This window comes from Spea bombifrons, chromosome 1, assembly GCF_027358695.1.
Source record: "Spea bombifrons isolate aSpeBom1 chromosome 1, aSpeBom1.2.pri, whole genome shotgun sequence".
In the NCBI taxonomy this organism is placed as follows: Eukaryota; Metazoa; Chordata; class Amphibia; order Anura; family Pelobatidae; genus Spea; species Spea bombifrons.
In genome coordinates, this window is record NC_071087.1 from 137,814,555 (window position 1) to 137,834,955 (window position 20,401).

At 42.5% G+C, this 20,401-nt stretch overlaps 2 protein-coding genes across 2 annotated transcripts in view; one reads left to right on the plus strand and one right to left on the minus strand.

Moving 5' to 3' along the window:
• Positions 1-9,881, minus strand: part of LNPEP (leucyl and cystinyl aminopeptidase) — a 52,890-nt gene extending 43,009 nt beyond the window's left edge. The window contains exons 1-2 of the mRNA XM_053474740.1: positions 9,707-9,881; positions 703-1,051 (exon numbers count right to left, since the gene is read on the minus strand). Coding sequence (XP_053330715.1) covers positions 703-1,051; positions 9,707-9,725 — 368 coding nt within the window. The 5' untranslated portion in view covers positions 9,726-9,881. The remainder of the gene's footprint in view (positions 1-702; positions 1,052-9,706) is intronic.
• Positions 9,882-9,945: 64 nt separating this feature from the next.
• ERAP1 (endoplasmic reticulum aminopeptidase 1) overlaps positions 9,946-20,401 on the plus strand; it is a 66,581-nt gene continuing 56,125 nt past the window's right edge. Inside the window, exon 1 of the mRNA XM_053474664.1 lies at positions 9,946-10,068. The gene's annotated coding sequence lies outside the window, so the exon portion shown is untranslated. The remainder of the gene's footprint in view (positions 10,069-20,401) is intronic.

Consider the following 20,401-nt stretch of genomic DNA (forward strand, 5'->3'; position numbering starts at 1 on the left):
TGGGTGCAGGGCAGAGTGGGGGTGGGGATGCAGGGCAGGGTGTGAGTGTGGGTGCAGGGCAGAGTGGGTGCAGGGCAGAGTGTGAGTGTGGGGGCAGGGCAGAATGTGGGGGCAGGGCTGGGTGCAGGGCAGAGTTAGAGACTGGGTGCAGGGGCACAGTGCAAAGTGCTGGGTGCAAAGTGCCAGTGCTGGGTGCAAAGTGCCAGGGCTGGGTGCAAAGTGCTGGGTGCAAAGTGCCAGGGCTGGGTGCAAAGTGCAAAGTGCTGGTGCAAAGTGCTGAATGCTGGGTGCAAAGTGCTGGATGCAAAGTGCCAGGGCTGGGGCAAAGTGCTGGGTGCAAAGTGCTGGGTGCAAAGTGCTGGGTGCAAAGTGCTGGGTGCAAAGTGCTGGGTGCAAAGTGCAAAGTGCTGGGGCAAAGTTTCTTGAACAGTAATAGTCCACCTCTTTTCAGAATGTTTGGGGTTATTTTGTTTCATAAATATTGTGTTTGGGTTCTTGTACTTTGAAAATATTGTTTTTTATTACATCATAACAAAATAAGAATGTTAATGTAAATTTTAAGTTGTTTTTTAACATCCAGTTCATTAAATTCTTTTAAATAAACGAAAAATTTGCATATTGTTTTTTTTATCCGATTAATCGATTAATCGAAAAAATAATCGGCCGATTAATCGATTATTAAAATAATCGTTAGTTGCAGCCCTAATTGCAATCACGACCACCACCCCACATACAATAACTGTCCTTGCAGAAGGTACCGGACACAGTCCTTCTTGAGTGTGTCTGAAGTTTGAGCCACTGTTGCGGAGACCTGAACTTCTGTTCATGAATGACATGCCCAACAGTTTTGCAGAGGATTCATAATCCTCTTCGTCCTCATCCAGATCATGTTCTCCCAAGCCCCGAACCAATAACCGCGAGCTCCTTGGTTCATATTCAACGTCATCAGATTCTAAAGGATTTAGGTTGGACTCTTTGGCCAAATCAACAACATCAGGTTCTTCTTCAAACATGCTGTTTTCAATCATATTTCTGGGCAACTGTGCCCGATCTGAGAAGAAGAAAGGAAAAAAAAGATAAGAAATTATAAGAACAATTTGATTCATAACGTGCATGTTAAGCTTCTTGGAACAGCTTTGTCAGTTTACCCAAATCATCTCAGCTTTCAGTATTATTAATTTATTAAATCTACCTTTAGCTTGTGCTTTTTGACTTGTAATCGGCATATTTATTCTAAATTAGATGGCTCTGGTATTCCTTAAAAGCAAAGTAAAGAAAAACGAGGGAAGTAGGAAACAACATTAACTGGCACGATATCTTTTCCATCGATCTCAGCTCCATCGACATAGTATAATCAATCAGTTTTAAAGTAAATATCTCCAAAACAATTCCACTGGTTAAAAAAAACAAACACAAAAAGAAGCTTTTTTTGGGATAGATAGCCTTTAAGACAAACACAATTTAGTGGACCTGAATACAGTTTAAAAAGTGTATAAAACAGAATCACACTACACCAAACAAGCTTTATTACCACAAGACTCCTTATAATTACCAGCGGCAATAAAACACAACCTCATTAAATTAGGTTACATTGTACGGAGAACACTACTAAGGGAGCGGAGAGCCAAAATCTCAGCATACTCCCACTCATTGCTTTTAATTTGTTGCCATGCAGCTACTTGGCAACATGAGTAAATGCAGAAAACCCCAGATTAAAAGATAATTAAAAAAAAAAAAAAAAAAAAGGAAAAAAATATATTGCTGTTTAAAGGATTTTAGCAGAGCCAGTATAAATTAGCCAAATTAAGATTACAACGTATATCAAATGCCTCAATCTAAACACCAAAAATTCTAGAGGAGTCTTTAGACAAGGCAACATTTTAAATAAATGAAGATCATAAAGTACATTATATATATTACACACACATACAGTATATGGGATATTAACATTAATTTATTTATATTCATATTCCACAACACCGTACAATGGGTAAAGAGTATATATAATATATAAAAAAAATAAAAAAAAAATAATAATTTTAGTATATATTATTATTAGCCAAGATGAGAAAATGAAAGTATTGCTAATAAAAACTATATAACATTATCATGCCCCATCAGAACAATACATTTGTACCCCAGGTTTATCAGACTAAGTGATAAAAAGTGAGCCAACTGCGACTTGCAGGGTTTATCATATCATATCATATTTTGGATCACTGACGTCAACTAACAATCTGAGCTGGACATTTGACTGAACACAAGCTCAAGAGCTCGCAGGCCATCCCAGCACTAAAAACACGACCTCCACCGGCAACCATTTCCCTACCATAACTACCGTCGATTTACACATCGCCCAGGCTTGCAGAGCCGTGTCATATACTTTTATAGCCTCTCGGAATAAACGTTGGCCGATAAAGCTCTGTAAGTAAACAGGAACCCCAAGCGGAGCTGTAATCCGAATCCCGGCTGTGTGGATACACCTGCAGGGCGGTTAATTATTACTTGTTTCTAAAAGGTCTACAGCAAATTAGATCAAAAGGAATTATATGTCAACTACCATGTACAGCATATGCCGTTTGTTATGGTTTTCTCTTTTGGACGGTTTATAAATATCTCCCACAAACCATTATTTATAGAAAGTGACAGAAGGAACAAACATCAGATCATGTCTATAAAGAGAGCAATCTGTTTGTGTCTTGATCTAAACAACCGCCAAGCTCTGGGTTTATTACACCAGTAACTTTGCAAACTGTATGCAAAGTAAAAATGGAGGTATTTGCCGCAAAGCTTACACATAGAATCTGACAGAAGATTCTTTATGAACATTTTTCCTAATGTAAAAACTCAAAACGTAATGAGTCCTCGGTCTTGTCTCATATTCAGAATAGCTTTATGCCTATCCCAGGCATGTCTAATTTCCCTCATTATAGGACAGCCGCTCATCAGATGGTAAAATGATTTAATGCTTAGACTCTTCGGATAGATTAAATCAGATAATTTTCTGATGGGATATTTGTACCACTGGTAAAACCAGTCCAGCCTAAAGAGAACACGAACCTCTTGATTCTGAATACAAAACAGACATCTGGCTCCTTCTGCCAAGACATCTATAACTGGACCACCGCCAAGCGCTCTCTAAAACAGAAACCTCACAAAGAGCTTGATAAATCATTGGCCGGTGGCATAATTCAGCTTGGCTTCCAATAAAATCCAATGGAGATGTTTTCCTTGCGTATTCACAAGCGACATGAATATTTACCAAAAAGAATGCTTCTGCTTTATCCTCAAATTGGTTTGTTCTGATTTCCAAATGTGTTATCATGTTAAAAATAAATAAGTAATATAGGGTGAGATAAACCAAATTAAAGTGACACCAACAACAAAAGCATTTTGAGGAGGCTTGATACAAAGGCGAAACGCGTCAGTGGCTGCTACACCTACGTACCGGGTGGAAGAGATGCGGATACAGCTAACTCTGCAGGAGCTCGTCACTCATCTCCTTTAGCCAGGATATCGCATGCAACGGATGAATTTGACTATTCTGAAGCTGTTGTCATAAGGTGAGCGTATTTTTTTTATATTTTCGCTTTGGAGGAATAAATATTCATCTTTTATTGGAAGTGTTCAGAAGTGTAAAGCTGCACCATTAACTCTTGAGAAGTGCTATATGTGAGCATTACATGCTCTGCTCCATTGGAGTGAGATTCCTTGAATTTTCTGAATCAATTTACGTTCACAGATTGCGCCATGGTATGTGTATATATGTCTGTTGAAATATTGTGGAAGAATTTTGAAGATTTCCATGATTTTGGACAAGATTTGTATTAACATTATCACATAAGTATCTATAATCATTTTGGTGTTGATGTCGCTTTAATTTAGTTTAGCCTATTTTTTTTTTTTTTAAGATTTATTTTCAACAGGGTATAGGTGCGATCTCTGTTTTAGAGCATGTTTATTATACAGCGCTCTTTTTTTTGGTTTATATGAAATGATGCGCCTACCTTTGGTTGACGTCGGAACTGGAAGATAACTAAAAATGGAGGCGTTAACAAAAGATAACACAAAATTATGTTTTTTGGTGTCAGATTCTGTAATGATTAAATTCTGCTTGTTTACCTGTCTTAAACAGTGTAATCTTTTGCTTTAGCTTTATCAAGTACAGTACATGAGATGCATACGAACGACAATATACAACCAGTAAGGTGGAAGCGTAAATTCTGGCACCAATTAAAAAAGAAGGTTAGATTTTTATTGTTTAGCTGCACCTGATAAGTCTGAATCTTTTATTATTATTTATTGCTTTATATAATCCCATCACATTCCAAGCTCTGGGAGGACATAAGAAGTGTCTCACATAACAAATTGAACAAAAGGTGAGGATGACCCTGCTCAGATGAGTTTCCAATCTAGAAACTTTTATCATCTCTCTCCATCACATAACTGGTACTAGTATATCACCCCCTCGCAAGCCCTTTCATTATGCAGTAACTTTTTCCTCCTTTATGATCCAGATTAGACATAAAGTGGATATTGAAGGAAAAAGGTATGTAATATGTTTTGCAACAATTAGAGGGATACAGTTCACAAAAGGCATGAAACACAATTCAAAAACCAAAACCTTAGTACAGATCCGTGACTATGTTGTTAAAGTGTTTTTCAGTGATAATAGCCTACCCCATTTACCATTATCAGAGGATTCGGGCACACGTGGACGTTGACGGGTCCTGTTCAATTCCTTGGGTGCATGAAGCATTACACTTTTATGGTTTATTGCTAGTTTTGTCTAAGACTTCCTCTCAATAGGAAATGTTACTTGATCAGAGGTGAAGAAGATAAACCATGTCCTTGTTTGCAAGGTTGACTTGAGAAACTAGGTAGTAACCTCATTAAAAAAAGGATTATAAAGAGTTATGAAAAGTACAATAACTACTGAGAATTAGTGCTAAGTGTAAGAAATGAATAGGATTATGGTTCAACAAATTAATCTGATTTAAGAACATGTAATACCCATAAAAAAACTGGATCACGTTTGAAACATTTTACTCTCTTGGCTCTTGTAACTACTCTGGGGCTCCTGATGACCTCTCAAAAAAAAAACAAAAAAAAAAACCACCAGAAGAATGGTGCTAATAGCAGAATGATTGTAGGACTATTAGGAAGCTCTTAAAGCCTCCCTTGACTTGGATGTACTATAGTTTCATATAAATAAGAATTGAGTATGCATTGCTGCCATGATGGGGGGTATAACCAATACCTGTGCATGGGACCACCACATTGGCCCTTGATGCACACTAGCTGTAAATGGGCTTCTGGGAACTGGGCCCTCCTGGCCTGCTTCTCATGTCTGGACTCTTGCAGGGTTTGGGGCTTAGTGGTTCCTCTCGAAGCATTGGGGCCCGGTGGCGCCTTTGAAAGCTTTAGGGTCTGACAACCCTGTTTGCAAGCTTACATATGTAAAAAAATAAAAATACGAAATACTGAGGAGACCAGCATAAAATACAATGCTGTAGGCAGGACTGGCATAGGGCTGGTTACATTTTGTTTTGTTGCAATAAACTTCCTTTATATACAGTCCTAGAGTTGTCATTTTTGTGAAATTTTTCTACAAAGCAAATTCTTTATAACAATCCTAATGAAGTCTGTTCCACAGACTTATGTCCACCTGGGTGATTGAGTTCCAATCTGTAACATTTTAGGGGTCCGTATTTTATAGGAAGTTCCATCACATTAATAAATTGAAAAAAAGAACAAAATCCCACCAATAAGCATGACTGCTCCAAAAACAAAACTAGTTTTCACATTTACAAACAAACCATCACGTTTCTAACCTTGTATGGCTTTTGTAGTATACTCTATTCGTATATATATATTTTTTATCTCCTTTTGAAACTGAGCCAGGCTATGTCTAGATTTTCAATGTCATGTTCAGTGGCTGCCTGATGTATGTAAATAATAAACTGCAGACATCAGTAGGGACGATGAATCATTTTTTTTGTTATGTCTTTTGCAAAATCATTTGAAATTAAAGACCTCAGGGTAGATGTCCACCCTTTACTATCCCTGACTTTTTAACGTAAAAGAACATTTAAAATTTCGATTAGCATAAATACTGCGTTAATATAACAAATCACAAAATAAAACAGAAAATAATCCAGATGAAAAGAAAAGTATACCAATCAATTCTGTATATACAAAATGAGAAATAGGCTATTTCAGATAATCACGCACCATACCATACAAAACGACAATCACAAAGATCAATACCCATTGTCCTCTCAATACAAGTTCATATACATCTACAAAGAATAATGCTCCTTCAAGATGAAATCCATGCCAACGTAGACAACATCCCGAAGCTGGTATGGATGGAGTTCACCGCCGTATTGGCAAAACATTTGAAAACACTGTCATGCATTTCAACAGAAAGCAATCCATACCATAAAGGTTACACTATTAATACACATATAACAAAAAATGCCTCAACAAAGCATTCTAGAATTTCACAGATAGAACGTTTGTTTTTTAATTGTACATGTTTTATTTGTACGTTAACAGAGTTAAGGCTCAGACTTGTTAGCTGTGAGTCATGTTCCATGTTACTTGTTATTATCAAATTATAAAACCTCATGATCACTTATTCTTAATAAGTCTCCTTAAGACACTGATTGCCTAAAAAAGCTTTTTTTTAAGCTCACTTATACACAAGCAAATCTACGGTTCAAGACTAAAGAAAAGTTGTTAGTTACTCCATCTCTTTTGAGCAGCCCCATACGCACTTTAACTACGGAAAATGAAGGGAGAAATGCAAATTGTAACACTTTCTAATCTGCAAATGCAACCCTTTTCTCTTAAGATCAAAGACATAACTTAATAAAATACCAAGAGGCACTAAATACTCAATATGGATGAGACTTCAGATGAGAAAAGGGGTGATGTCGTAATATTAAAAATATCATAACACGAACATCAACTAACAGACTAGATGGTCTTGGTAAATGACTACTTTTAGTATGAACAATGCAACAGCTTCCATATACACCGATCAGCCATAACTGTCAGTTCCGCACTATAGAGTAATACATGAATAAGATCTCATGAGATGAGGCAGGATTGTTTTGTCATCTATACCTTTGCAATTTTGCTTATTATAACAGGCATGAGAAACTAAAAAAATATAGATGCAAGACGCATACTTTATAACAAACATGAACAAAACACAGATGATATGTGGAGCCCGTCTTGCACACTGTTCCCTGCATCCAGCCTGGAGTTATTTCAGGGTTTGTTTGACTTGTGATTTAGAAGCAACTTTATTTAAGATTAAAGTGTATTTTTTTATTCCAAGAATATTGCTCAGGGTACATTAGCACATTGTAAGCAAACATAACTCTTTGCCATGGTGTTTCGGTGGTAAATATTTATTGACCTACAAATATCACAACCTTAACAGCTGGATTATATTACACTTCACAAGCATTATATGGGAAAGTAGGTTAGTAGTAGTCCTTGGTGGGCTTCGCTTTAATCGGAAATGACAACCAAGATTATTATATTAAAAAAAGAAACATTGAGTTTTATATCTTTACAAAATGTTTCAGGCCACCAGAACTGTTTAAGTGTGAATTTGTTATTTTCAGATAAATCTCAATTTTCCTGCAATTCCCACAAGACATTGGGCTGTCTCTTCAAACTACTCACCAGCTTCAATCTCATATTATGAACTATTCCCTGCACCGATGCAGCACAAATTAATCACATCCAGCCAGGAATTAATGTAGCTTCCACAACAGTAATTTGGCAAGCTTTTTTTATTTTTTATTTTTTTATTTTTTTTCCCGATATAAATAGACAACTCCTAGGAACACCTAGTACTGATGGAATATTCACTGTTGCATATGCAATTTAAGTACAAAACGGAAAGCAGTCAGCAGGAACACTCCTTTGGTTGGTATGGTGGCTCCACCACTTGTATGAATTTGCACAGAAAGCTCTTTATATCAAGGAAGACAATGGGAATTATGTATGTAGATGTCCCTATATGTTACTGCTATTAATTGAAAGGCAAAGTATACTATGCAAAAAAATAAAGGTGGGTGAGCCGACCAGTGACAAGGAGAAAGGCTGAGCCGGGCCTAGCCAGACTAGGTTTGTGGAGCTGCAAGCAAGCTGGGCTGCATTTACCAACCTCACAAAGGAATTCCTAACCTAAGTCTGTACAGATTGCTCAATGACCAAAAGTAAATAAGAAGTTTGAGCCGGCTTGCACTCCTAAACTCTCAATAAGCTTGGCTGAGAAAGATCTCTGGCTCAAGCCCAGTTTGAGCCCATGCCGGCTTTCCCACCTCTACAAAGTAAACAACGCAAAAAAAAACCTGAAAAGTCTAGAGTATGACACTAGAGAAAATGCCCGGGGGACATTACACACAAAATAAAAGGTATGTAAGCAAATATGTGGAAACAATATGTGGTATGTCTCTAGAAACTTTTAGCTGCAAAAGGGGAAGCTATGAGGAGATCTCTTAGACCGAGGAAGTGCGTTTTACAGAAGACGCCTTCTTTGATTGGCTAGTTCTTTAAGGTTGTTGGAGGAGGCATCAGGGAGTCAAGAACACACAGTAATACATATAAAACAAAGGTTTGCAAACTCAACTACGGCTAGACTTTCTTCCTTGACAACAGGTGGCTTAGTAAACATAGGGACAGGATTCGGGACCCTGCAGTAGGCAGATTTAATGTTGAAGTATTTATAGTAAATTGAAGCATAAATGCAGAGTATTAACTCATTCAGTTGTAAACATTTGAGCACACATTGGTGTAGGAACTGGAAGTATAAGGAAAAACACCCAAAATTTCTCCAGATCCAGCAGAATTATCAACAGCAAGTGTGCCCTGTATTAGGAGATTCATCTTCTGCTCAATATGATGGCGTCTCCACACGGCTGAAGAACAGATTGATACCCGATTGTTCCCTATTGATATTACGGGTATATTCTATCTTCTAGATTTAGTGAAATGACTTTATACTACATCTGCCTTTCACGTAACCGGAAGAAAAAGGAGACAAGCGTCCTACTCTTCCACATAAACAATTTACACTATTTTACAGAGATTCGCGTCCACGTCTCCTTCTTTCTCCTACATCTTCATATTAGTTAAAGAAACTTTTGTGACCATGAAGCATTAAGGCAGACAGCATGTGCTCATCCCCCATGCAGGGAGCTCTGTCTGCCCTTCAGCTGCAGATGGCAGCCCCTGTGTGACAGTGGCAGAAGGTCCCAGGGGTCAGAGCAACACCGATGAACAAGCCAAGGCAGCCATGTGGATCCAAAATGATCCCAGCTCTTAGCTCCTCACTTTGTTTTCCTTATTTCCAAGACTGCAGCCTGTCTCCCTCCGCATGTTATGGCAGCACAAGCAGAAAACTATTATGCTTTTTTTTTGTAAACAATAATAATGACGTCAGGGGCTGGATAACACAAATACTAGACTCTTCCCCACATTGGATCAAGTCATGATGTCAACACCCTAGAGCGGAAGGACTGCTTGTCAACAAACAGCAAACACTTTAGTGCCGAGTGATAGATTGCAGGAGAAGCGGCAGCTCTACCTCCATGCCCCAGACATCACACAAACCCCCCGGCAAAGGCAGGCAGTATGGGGGCTCCTCACTGCCTTCTCACCCCCTCCCTTGTCAGCTCACCGTTTGCTTGTGGATCCATAGCCGGGGTGGGTTACAGGAATCCCCTCTCGCCCTCAGCTGGGGGGGGGGTGAGCGGTATCGGAGTGTCAGGCTACTGCAGGGCTAGTGCTCTACCATCATGTGCTTACTCACACGGGCTTCTCCTCCGGGCGCTGCTGCGGTCCTAGAGGAGGAGGAGGAGGATCACCCGTCGGAGCAGCACTTCCTCTTCCCCCACCCTGTGTCAGTCACTGATGTCTCCCCTCCCACACGCGCAGTGGATCGTGTGAGCGGCCGGGGGCTGTTTAAGCTTCTGCCCGGCTCTGATGTGGGGAGATCCCCGAAGGCTCCGACTGCCCGGCTCTGGATCCGCCGTGTTTAGTGTAAGTGTAGGGGCATAACACAAAATCCTGCCCCCGGCACTACCACGCTATGCGGGAGAGGCCCTCCTCATGTGTGTCAGGTTATAACATGTTATGGATGTGTGACAGTAGCGCTCACTTACCTTAAAGTGACCCGCAGCCGTCATATGCACTTTAATGTGTATTTTAATGCGAGTGGACCCTTTAACTGTATGTCCCCCCCCCCTCCCCCGTAGAGATTTGCCCCTTTCCCAACGTCCCACCCGTTTGGCTGTCAGGAGATGTGTTTCGTCAGGGGGGGTCTGATGAGACCCCTCTGTGTGCGGACAGGCGTATTGGTTTTGGTGGGAGCTTCAATTATGGTTGCGACTAGTTCCTATCCGGTAGAAGGACCATGTCCTTTACAGGGATAGGAAATACAAGCTCAGTGTGTGTGAGCTATTTTCTATCCAGCAAAATTACCTTTTGCCCCCTAGTGGTCAGGTCCTGTACAGGGATAGGAACTATCCAACTCATGTAAAGAGAGCTAGTTTCTATCCCTGTAAAGGACCTTTTGCTCCATCGTGGCCAGGTCCTGTTAAAGGATAGGAACTAGATGGTTCATGGTGAGAAATCTAGTTACCATCCAGCTTAAGGACCCTTATCTCTCCAGCTCACACAGGTCCCTTACAGGGATAGGAACTAGACGGTTTATAGTGAGAAATCTAGTTTCCATCCAGCTGAAGGACTTTTATACCTTTAGCTAACAATGGTCCTTTACAAGGATAACAATCCCTAGTTCCTATACTGCAAAGGGACTCATATTTCCAGCTCACGCAGGTCTTTTACAGGGATAGGAACTAGACAGTTCATAGTGAGCAATCTAGTTTCCATCCACCTAAAGGACTTTTATACCTTCAGCTCACACAGGTTCCTTACAGGGATTGAAACTAGACGGTTTACTGTGAGAAATCTAGTTTCTATCCAGCTAAAGGACTTTCATACCTCCAGCTCACATAGGTCCTTATACAGCCAAGAGACAATTATACCTCCAGCTCACACAGGTCCCTTACAGGGATTGAAACTAGATGGTTTACGGCGACAAATCTAGTTTCTATCCAGCTAAAGGACTTTCATACCTCCAGCTCACACAGGTCCCTTACAGGGATTGAAACTAGACGGTTTACTGTGAGAAATCTAGTTTCTATCCAGCTAAAGGACTTTCATACCTCCAGCTCACATAGGTCCTTATACAGCCAAGAGACAATTATACCTCCAGCTCACACAGGTCCCTTACAGGGATTGAAACTAGATGGTTTACGGTGACAAATCTAGTTTCTATCCAGCTAAAGGACTTTCATACCTCCAACTCACACAGGTCCCTTACAGGGATAGGAACTAGACAGTTCATAGTGAGAAATCTAGTTTCCATCCAGCTAAAGGACTTTTATACCTTCAGCTAACAATGGTCCTTTACAAGGATACAATCCCTAGTTCTTATACTGCAAAGGGACTCGTATCTCTTGCTCACACTGGTCCCTTACAGGGATAGAAACTAGACGGTTTACAGTGAGAAATTGCATGATTTTACTATTACCATGACGTAAAGTCATGATTTTATTAAAGACACGGAGGCGAGTATTGCTTAACTCTTTCTTTACTGGAACAAATAGCAGCAAAGAATTTGAACAGAGAAAAAATGAAATGTAACATGTGGCTCCAACAGCCAATCACCACACAGCATACACTATAATACAAGTCTCCTCCCGGAAATCATCCTCTTTCTTTGATAGGCGAACTTGATCAGCCCCACAACCGAAACTTCCGACGGGAGATAAAACGAGAACTCTGGAACATCCGTAGAACCCAGGATGGGAATGACGAACCAGACGATCAGATCAAACTGTATGGAAACAAGAAAAACAAGAATCTACAGGTTAACTCCAGTGCATGTAAAGCAGAGAAGGAGGAGAAAACCAAGCATATAGAAATGGCATAAAATATTCGGAAAATAAAGAAGTGCATAAGCAAACAGCCCACGTATCACAATAGGCAAAGAATACATAACGAAATAAATAAACAACCACCCCATACAAACCATAAGCCATAGGGTGGGAGTGAGTCCCACGCAGTGGAAGAAAGGGGGGGAAGCAATACTCGCCTCCGTGTCTTTAATAAAATCATGACTTTACGTCATGGTAATAGTAAAATCATGCAATTTTATGACAAGACACGGAGGCTCCTATTGCAAGTTCAAAGCTGAGCAACAATAGGAGAGAAAATATGTGATGAAGGCCGAAAATAGAACTCCTTAAAAGTAGATGGCCTGGACCAGTCTGCTGCCTTCATCAAATCTTCCAAACGGCCACCAAGACTAATGACTTTTGTGGCAACCGCACTCCTAGATGAATGTGCCCCGAACACCGAGGTGTCCACACCAGCAAGACCCAGAACCCTCTTCAACCAACGTGCCAAGGTCGTAGAGGAAACTGGACCGAAAAGAGCCTTGAAGGATATAAAAAGATTGGGATGAGACGCAGATCGCAACTGTGCCGTGCGCAGTTCATACTCCTTCAAACAGGCCACAGGACACAACGCAGGAGAAGAAGGGAAAGCCGGATAAGACACAGATTTAATAGAAGTCTTGGTACGTCTGGAAATATTAAAAGTAACCCCCGAAGGGTCAAAAGAACGATTATCAACATCCAAGGCGCGAACATCCGCCACCCTCTTGCAGGACACTAAAGACAGTAAAGGAAAGTAGTTTAGCGGACAAGTCCCTGAGAGGAAGAGACTCATTAGGAGGCCAAGAAGCTAAAAAGGAGAGAACACAAGAAACGTCCCAAGTAGAGGAATATCTAGGACGAGGGGGTCTGCTAAGTCTGGCACCTTTCAGTAAGCGACAAACTAGAGGATGTCGTCCAATCGGACAACCATCGAGACCAGCATGAGAAGCCGAAATCGCCGACCGGTAGACATTGATGGTACGGTAAGCTCTGCCCTCATCAAAGAGAGACGAGAGAAATTGGAGAACAGCATTCAAAGGTGCAGAAGAGGGATCCAAATCCCGAGCCAAGCACCAACCAGCCCAAATTCCCCAAGCTGATCCATAAGCCTTCCTGGTTCCCGGGGCCCACGACGCTGCCAAGAGGCGCGAAGTCGTGTCCGAAACTCCGTGGATTGCCCAAGGTCCCCGGAAAGCAGCCACGCCACCAGGCGTAGCGACCCATCCAGAATCAGAGGATGGGGATGGCCCTCCGGACTCAGCAGAAGGAGAGGAGAGTGGGGCAACAACCTGGGTGGATCTATCGACAGTTCCAACAACGGAGGAAACCACGGTTGAGACCTCCAAAGTGGGGTGACGAGCACCAGTCGAACACCCTGGCGACGAACTTGTAGTAAGGTGCGCGGAATCATGGAAAACGGAGGAAAAGCATATTGGGTGCCGCCTGTCCAATCCTGAGTGAACGCATCCACTGCTACCGCGCCCGGATCCGGCCTCCAGCTGAAATATCACGGAAGTTGAGCGTTGAGTCTGGAGGCGAACAGGTCCGTACAAAAAGGACCCCAAAGCGACAAGATAGAGTGGAACACCGCTGGATCCAACCTCCAATCGCTGGAATCCCGAAGATATCGAGAATACCAGTCGGCCACGGAGTTGTGCAACCCGGGAAGATATTCCGCCTGGACCACAATGTTCCTGCTGAGACAGAAGTCCCAGAACTGATGGGCCAAATCCGTCAGGGTCCTGGAGTGGGTACCGCCGAAATGATTGACGTAGCGCACCGCCGAGACATTGTCCATTCGGAGTCTGATGCAAACGTTGGCATGATCCTTGGAAAAACTGCGGACAGCAAAGGACCCGGCTAGTAACTCCAGGGAGTTGATGTGTAGATCGGCTTCTTCTGGGGACCATCTGCCCCCTGTAGTGAGCCCGTCGCAATGAGCACCCCAGCCATGCAGGCTGGCATCCGAATCGATGTTGAAATCCGGACGAGGACCCACGATGGCCTTGCCATTCCACGCTTCCAGATTCCGGATCCACCATAGTAACTCAGTCCTCGAATCCGTGTCCAGAGAAATGAGATCCGCATAGGACGCCCCCTCGCGAAGATGAGCGATTTTCAGACGCTGGAGCGCCCGATAGTGGAGCGGAGCCGGAAAAACCGCTTGGATCGAAGACGTGAGCAAACCCACAATCCTGGCCAGGAACCGAATGGAGATGGATGGGCGTTGCAGGGCACGAATCAGTTCCTTGCGAATCGAGCGAATCTTGGAAGTCGGAAGACTGAGCATCCCTTGGTCCGCATCTACCATGAAACCGAGAAACTCCATACTGTGGGAGGGAGTCATACACGATTTCTCCTCGTTGATGAGGAAACCCAAATCCGAAAGGAACGAGATCGACAGGTGTAGGTGAGACAGCAGAGTGTGACGATCTTGAGCCATGAGCAGGATATCGTCCAAGTAAATTATAAGTCTCACCCCTTGAGTGCGAAGCCATGATACCACAGGACGAAGCAACTTGGTGAAGCACCATGGAGCCGATGAGAGCCCAAACGGAAGACACGTAAATCGCCATTTCTGCGTTTTCCAATAGAATTGCAGGAGATCCCGTGACTGTTCCGCCATGGGAACCGTGAGGTAGGCATCCTGCAGATCCAACTTCACCATCCAATCGTTCCTTAACAGGAGGTCGCGGAGCAAATGAATCCCTTCCATCTTGAAATGCCTGTAACGAACCAAAAGGTTCAGAGATCTTAAATTGATTACCGGGCGGAAGCCGCCGCCTTTCTTTCGGACCAGAAACATGTTGCTGATATAACCCGGGGTGTCGTTTGAGACCGCTTCTATAGCGCCTGTTGTCCACAGAGTGGTCAATTCTGTGTCTATGAGCAGTTGGTCCTGTTGGGAAAACATAATGGGAGTGGGGAGAATCTGCTGACACGGGTAAGAGATTAATTCGATCGTGTAGCCCCGGACACAATCTAGGACCCACGCGTCCGCAGTAAGATTTTCCCAATAATGGAAAAAATGACGGAGACGTCCGCCTACCTGAAGCGGGGAAAAAGGAATGGTTAGTGGTGTACTCACCATAGGGACGTCGATGACCTCTTCCGGAACCCCTGGACCGCCATGGTCTGGCTCGTGAAGGGAAAAACGGTGAAGGTTGCTTGAACTCCCGTCGTGGAGGGAGTTGCGTGAAGGAGCCTCTGGAAGTTCGCGAAGAACTGAAGGCATTACGGCCGGCCAGACGGCCCCTGAATCTGCCGGCCCTGGTGGAAACCCGAGGTTCAAACACACGTTTCATGGACGACTGAGCTTTGTCCAATGCGGTGAAAGCCCCAACGAATTGTCCTAGTTCCTTAATGAAAGAATCTCCAAACAGGAGACCCTGAGCATCCTTGCCCGCCTCAGATAAGGCAAGATTGGCCAACTTTGGTTCTACCTTTAGAAGGATGGCCTTACGTCTCTCTATGCAGAAGGAAGTGTTAACATTCCCCGCAATACAGATCGCCCTTTGTATCCACCCCAACAGGGTGTCTGGGTCAACAGATTCCCCTTTTTCCTTGGCATGGGACGCCAATTCAAACAGTTTAGTTAAAGGGCCAAACACATCCAGATGTTTATCCTGGCAGGACTTAAGGGCAGATTCTAAACCCTTCCTAGGGTTCCAGCCAGATTTAGCGAGATACTGGACCATTTTAGGGTCCACCGCAGGGGTTTCGCAAACCTTATTAGGGATAATCGGGCGTGGGCATTCCGCTCGCAATTTATTTCTAGCGGATTTAGAGAGAGGACGTCTAACCCACTTTTCAAGATACTGCGCAATGTGAGCAGATGGAACCCATTCAGAGGAACGCGGGTGGTGGAGACTTTCAGGGTCAAAAAGGCATTCTCCCTGAGGATCAAGAATCCCTGGTGAGGATGTAGAGCGAGAGACCCCAGGGTCCTCTTGTTTGGGGGAACCCGGTTCCAAGGAATCAAAAGGTTCCTCATCCAAATCCTCATCACCATCAGAGGAATCCTCCTGTAACACGACCTCCTCAATGGAGTCAAACTCCGAATCTGAGTCCTCGGGGAGTGTTTTAGCACACTTCCACCGCCGTGCCCGTTCTGCCTGGCGCGGATAGGCTCTTTTGCGTGCTGAAGCCACGCTATCTAGGGCGGTATTGGCATCGCCGTGTTCAATATTTCTGGAGGTCGGGGGGTCAAGGTGCCTTTGTTTGGCCACCGCTTTTTTATGTGCCGTCACTTTAAGAGGTGCTGAAGCACCTTGTAGAGAACAGGTACTGATAGCCTGGGCAATAGACTGTGACAAAGTAGAAGTCATGGAACCCATAGCAGCCATGATAGCATCAGAAACAGATTTTTGAAAATCCAAATTAGGCCCAGAAGTGGAGGGTAGATTACAACTCCCACTAGCCACAGGCAAAACCGGTTCAGGATCTAAATCTCCCAGGGAGAGAACATTATCTGCCTGAGAAGGCATCTCTTTGACAGGCTTAGGCATGATGGAAATCAGGCACAATAATAGTTAAATAATAATTAAATAATTGGCACAACAGCCTTGTCAATATGCAATACCGCAATATAGAAAAACGTAATTGAATGAGATGGAAGCAGAAGCACCAGGTTGGGAGCTTACCCCTGCCTGGGCGTAAAAAGAACGTTTTCCGGAGAACGGGGAACGACGGAGAGCACCACCAAGCAGTTGAGCCGCGTGGAGAAAGAACCGCGAAGAAACTGAGAGGACGCGTACGCCGCGCGCATGCGCGGACGAACAAACAGAGATCTACGCGCGTAAGATCAATAGAGATCTACGCGCGGAGAGATGAGAGGAGAAGACACAATCTCGGCAGAAGAAAGGTAAGTAAAAGTACCGAAACGGGACCCCAAACGGGGAGAACAACCATAGAAAATAACCCTAAAAAGGGGGGGAGATACCAAAAGAAAACAGGCCATAACAGCCGGAATAAATAGGAAAGGGAGACACAGACACCTTCAGAACGACCGCAGTAAAATATATGCAATAAAGTATACAATAAAATATACAATAAAATATACAATAATTATGAAAAACGCATTGAGAAGAATTAACACACTGGATGATACTTATCTGATCCAGTGAGCAGCAAAGAAAGAGGATGATTTCCGGGAGGAGACTTGTATTATAGTGTATGCTGTGTGGTGATTGGCTGTTGGAGCCACATGTTACATTTCATTTTTTCTCTGTTCAAATTCTTTGCTGCTATTTGTTCCAGTAAAGAAAGAGTTAAGCAATAGGAGCCTCCGTGTCTTGTCATAAAATCTAGTTTCCATCCAGCTAAAGGACTTTCATACCTCCAGCTCACACAGGTCCCTTACAGGAATAGGAACTATACAGTTCATAGTGAGAAATCTTGTTGCCATGGTCATAAAGGCAAGAAAAATTCCAGAAACATTGTCTATTAGATTTTATTTACTCTAACGCGGTTTCATAACATACCCATAGATATTCCTAATAATAATTGTTGTGTTAATGAGTACCGACGTGCCCTTTTCATGACTCCAATTGTTTTCCATCTGTCCTGGATTCACACCTTAACCCTGTGTGGTCCCTAATCATCTGAGCAGGAGAAAGACACTTTCTTGGATATTCTCCCTTGTGTATGGCGGTCCGACGCACACAGCTGAGCTGTTCCCACTACCTTTGCACTTGTCCGCTCCACAATACTCCGTGGGCAACAGCTTATGCCTGGCTCCTATTCCAAAAAAAACGCCACTATGAGGACGTAATCTATTAATCTACCCATTTCACTAAAAAGTTAATGTTGTGAGTGGTTGAGATAGACTGTAGAAGAAGAAAACAGTATAAATATCTAGTTAATGAAACTAGATACTGAAACCCCTGGGACTGAAGGGGTTATGTACAATGTGTGTGAAAAAAACACACAAAAAATAACACCACATATTTTGACAAAGGCCAGAGGTAAAATTAGTGCATGGAAAGGGCTAAAATACCGGCATTTGAAATACCCTGGGGTGTCTACTTTTCAAAAATAGATGATTTGATGGGGTAAAATGTCCCAAAAAGCACATGGGGCAGTAGGACCATATGTCAAAGTTCCAAGTTGAAAAAATTTGCCATTTTATCTCCCAAACAACCCAACAAACCCATGCATAGGGGGTATCACTGTACTCAGGAGATGTTGCTGAACAGATATTGGGATGCTGTGCGATGTATACCAGGAGCTGTATTTTCACATCTGAAGTTGTGTGATAAAAAATAAATTACTACCACAAAGTTTGACAAAGGGTGGTAGTAGAATTAGTGCATGGAATGGGTTAAAATACTGAAACCTGTTTCAGCGGCAATGTCAATTTCTGACTTAGTATATAGTGATGTTACACTACCATTAATGTATGGCTCTGTGTATTGTTATGGGGTTTACGCTGTACCAATGTCTGACTCGGTTTAAACGAGTTATGCTGTACCATATCTGTTTGATACATTTTATTTATTTAAACATATTTCATTTATGTAAATAATTTATTTTAATTTTATTTAATTAATCAGTTATTTTTTTCTGATTTCTATTTTTTTTCCAGCAGACGTACAGTTTACAAGCGCTAGTTGGGAGTCTTCCATATGATAGCAGTGTTGAATAGGAATGAGTTCCAGACTGTGTGACCCTGATAATCTACCCCTCCCCCACAGATGCTGAGACTCGGGCAAGAACACTGATACTCTGAGTCAAACCCTGAGAGTTGCCAGGTATGCCTGTGATGTGTTACAGTTTCTAAAGGTCGATTTGTGAAAGTAAATATACAAAAAAGTGTTTTCTCTCTAGAATCCAAACTTTACCAGGGAGGTAACTGAATCCTGGGCTTCAGTATTGGAGGTGGTATTGACCAAGACCCCTCACAACACCGCTTTTCAGATTCACAAGGTGGGTCAATATGAGACGCCAGTTTATTCAGCAATGTTCCAGTTGTCACTAATTGTGAAGATTTAACTTGAATTGATTCAATACAACCCCCACACACTCCAAGGCAGCAACTCAAGGGGGTTTATTCACTAAATAGAGAATGTGCAGGAGATGTATGGTCTCAGCACATTACTATACATTATGTAATGCTAAACCCAGGAGCTACTGCTGCAGGAGGAGCCTGGTTGGCCCTGTATAATGTATAGTCAAATCAATGAGAGTGTATCACTCTGCTCACCCATTTACTTGTGCATTACATCCGACAAGAATGGGTGGTAGTTTTTTAATGTTGTTTCAGGTAATAAAGCCATAAGACAATGTGTATGAATATATGAATACTTTATTATTATTTCAGTTAATTTGGCAGGAAAATATTTATACACCAACTCTAGGGTCAATGATTCTAGAAATACAACCAAATTAAAGGTTGCCTCTGGACTTTGCCATTTCCCTCTTCTTCCATTTCTCTTCCATTTTATCTTTTTTTCATTTCTCTCTAATGTGCTCTTCTTGCATTCCCTTCCCCATTTCCCTCTTGTTGCATTTCACCCCTCCATTTCTCTCTTCTTGCATTTCCTCCCTCCATTTCCCTCTTCTTGCATAACCTCCTCCTTTTCCCTCTTTTTGCATTCCTTCCCCATTTTATTCTTCTTGCATTCCCTCCCCCATTTCATTCTTCTTGCATTCCCCAATGTTCATCCAATTGCATTCCCTCCCCTAATTGTCATCTTCTTCAGATCCTTCTGCACATTTCCCTCTTCTTCCATTTCTCTTCCATTTTATCTTTTTTCATTTCTCTCTTCCTGCATTCCCTCCTCCCCTTTCCCCTTCTTGCATCCCCCTACCCCATTTTCCTTCCGTTTCAGTTATCTCCTATTTCTTCTTCTTCCATTTCAGCCTCTATTCCCCTTTCCTCAATTTCTTAATTCTTGCATTCCCTCATTCAATTTCCTCTTATTGCATTCCCTCCACCCTTCCCACTTCTTGCATTTCTTAATTCAATTTCCCTCTTCTTGCATTCCCTCCCCCATTTTCGTCTTTTTACATTCCCTCCCAATTTCCGTCTTCTTGCATTCTCCCTGTTTTCTTCTTCTTGCAATTCCCTCTGCCATATTCTCCGTCTTGCATTGCCTCCCATTTTATCTTTTTTCATTTCCCTCTTCTTGCATTCCCTCCCCCATTTCCCTCTTCTTGCATTCCATCCCTCCTTTTCCCTCTTCTTGCATTCCCTCCCCCATTTCCCTCTTCTTGCAACCCCTTCCCTATTTCCCTCTTCTTGCAGCCCCTCCCCCATTTCCCTCTTCTTGCATCCCCTCCCCCATCTCCCTCTTCTTGCATTCCCTCCCTGTTTTCCCTCTTCTTTCATTTCCTCCCTCCATTTCCCTCTTCTTATATCCCCATTG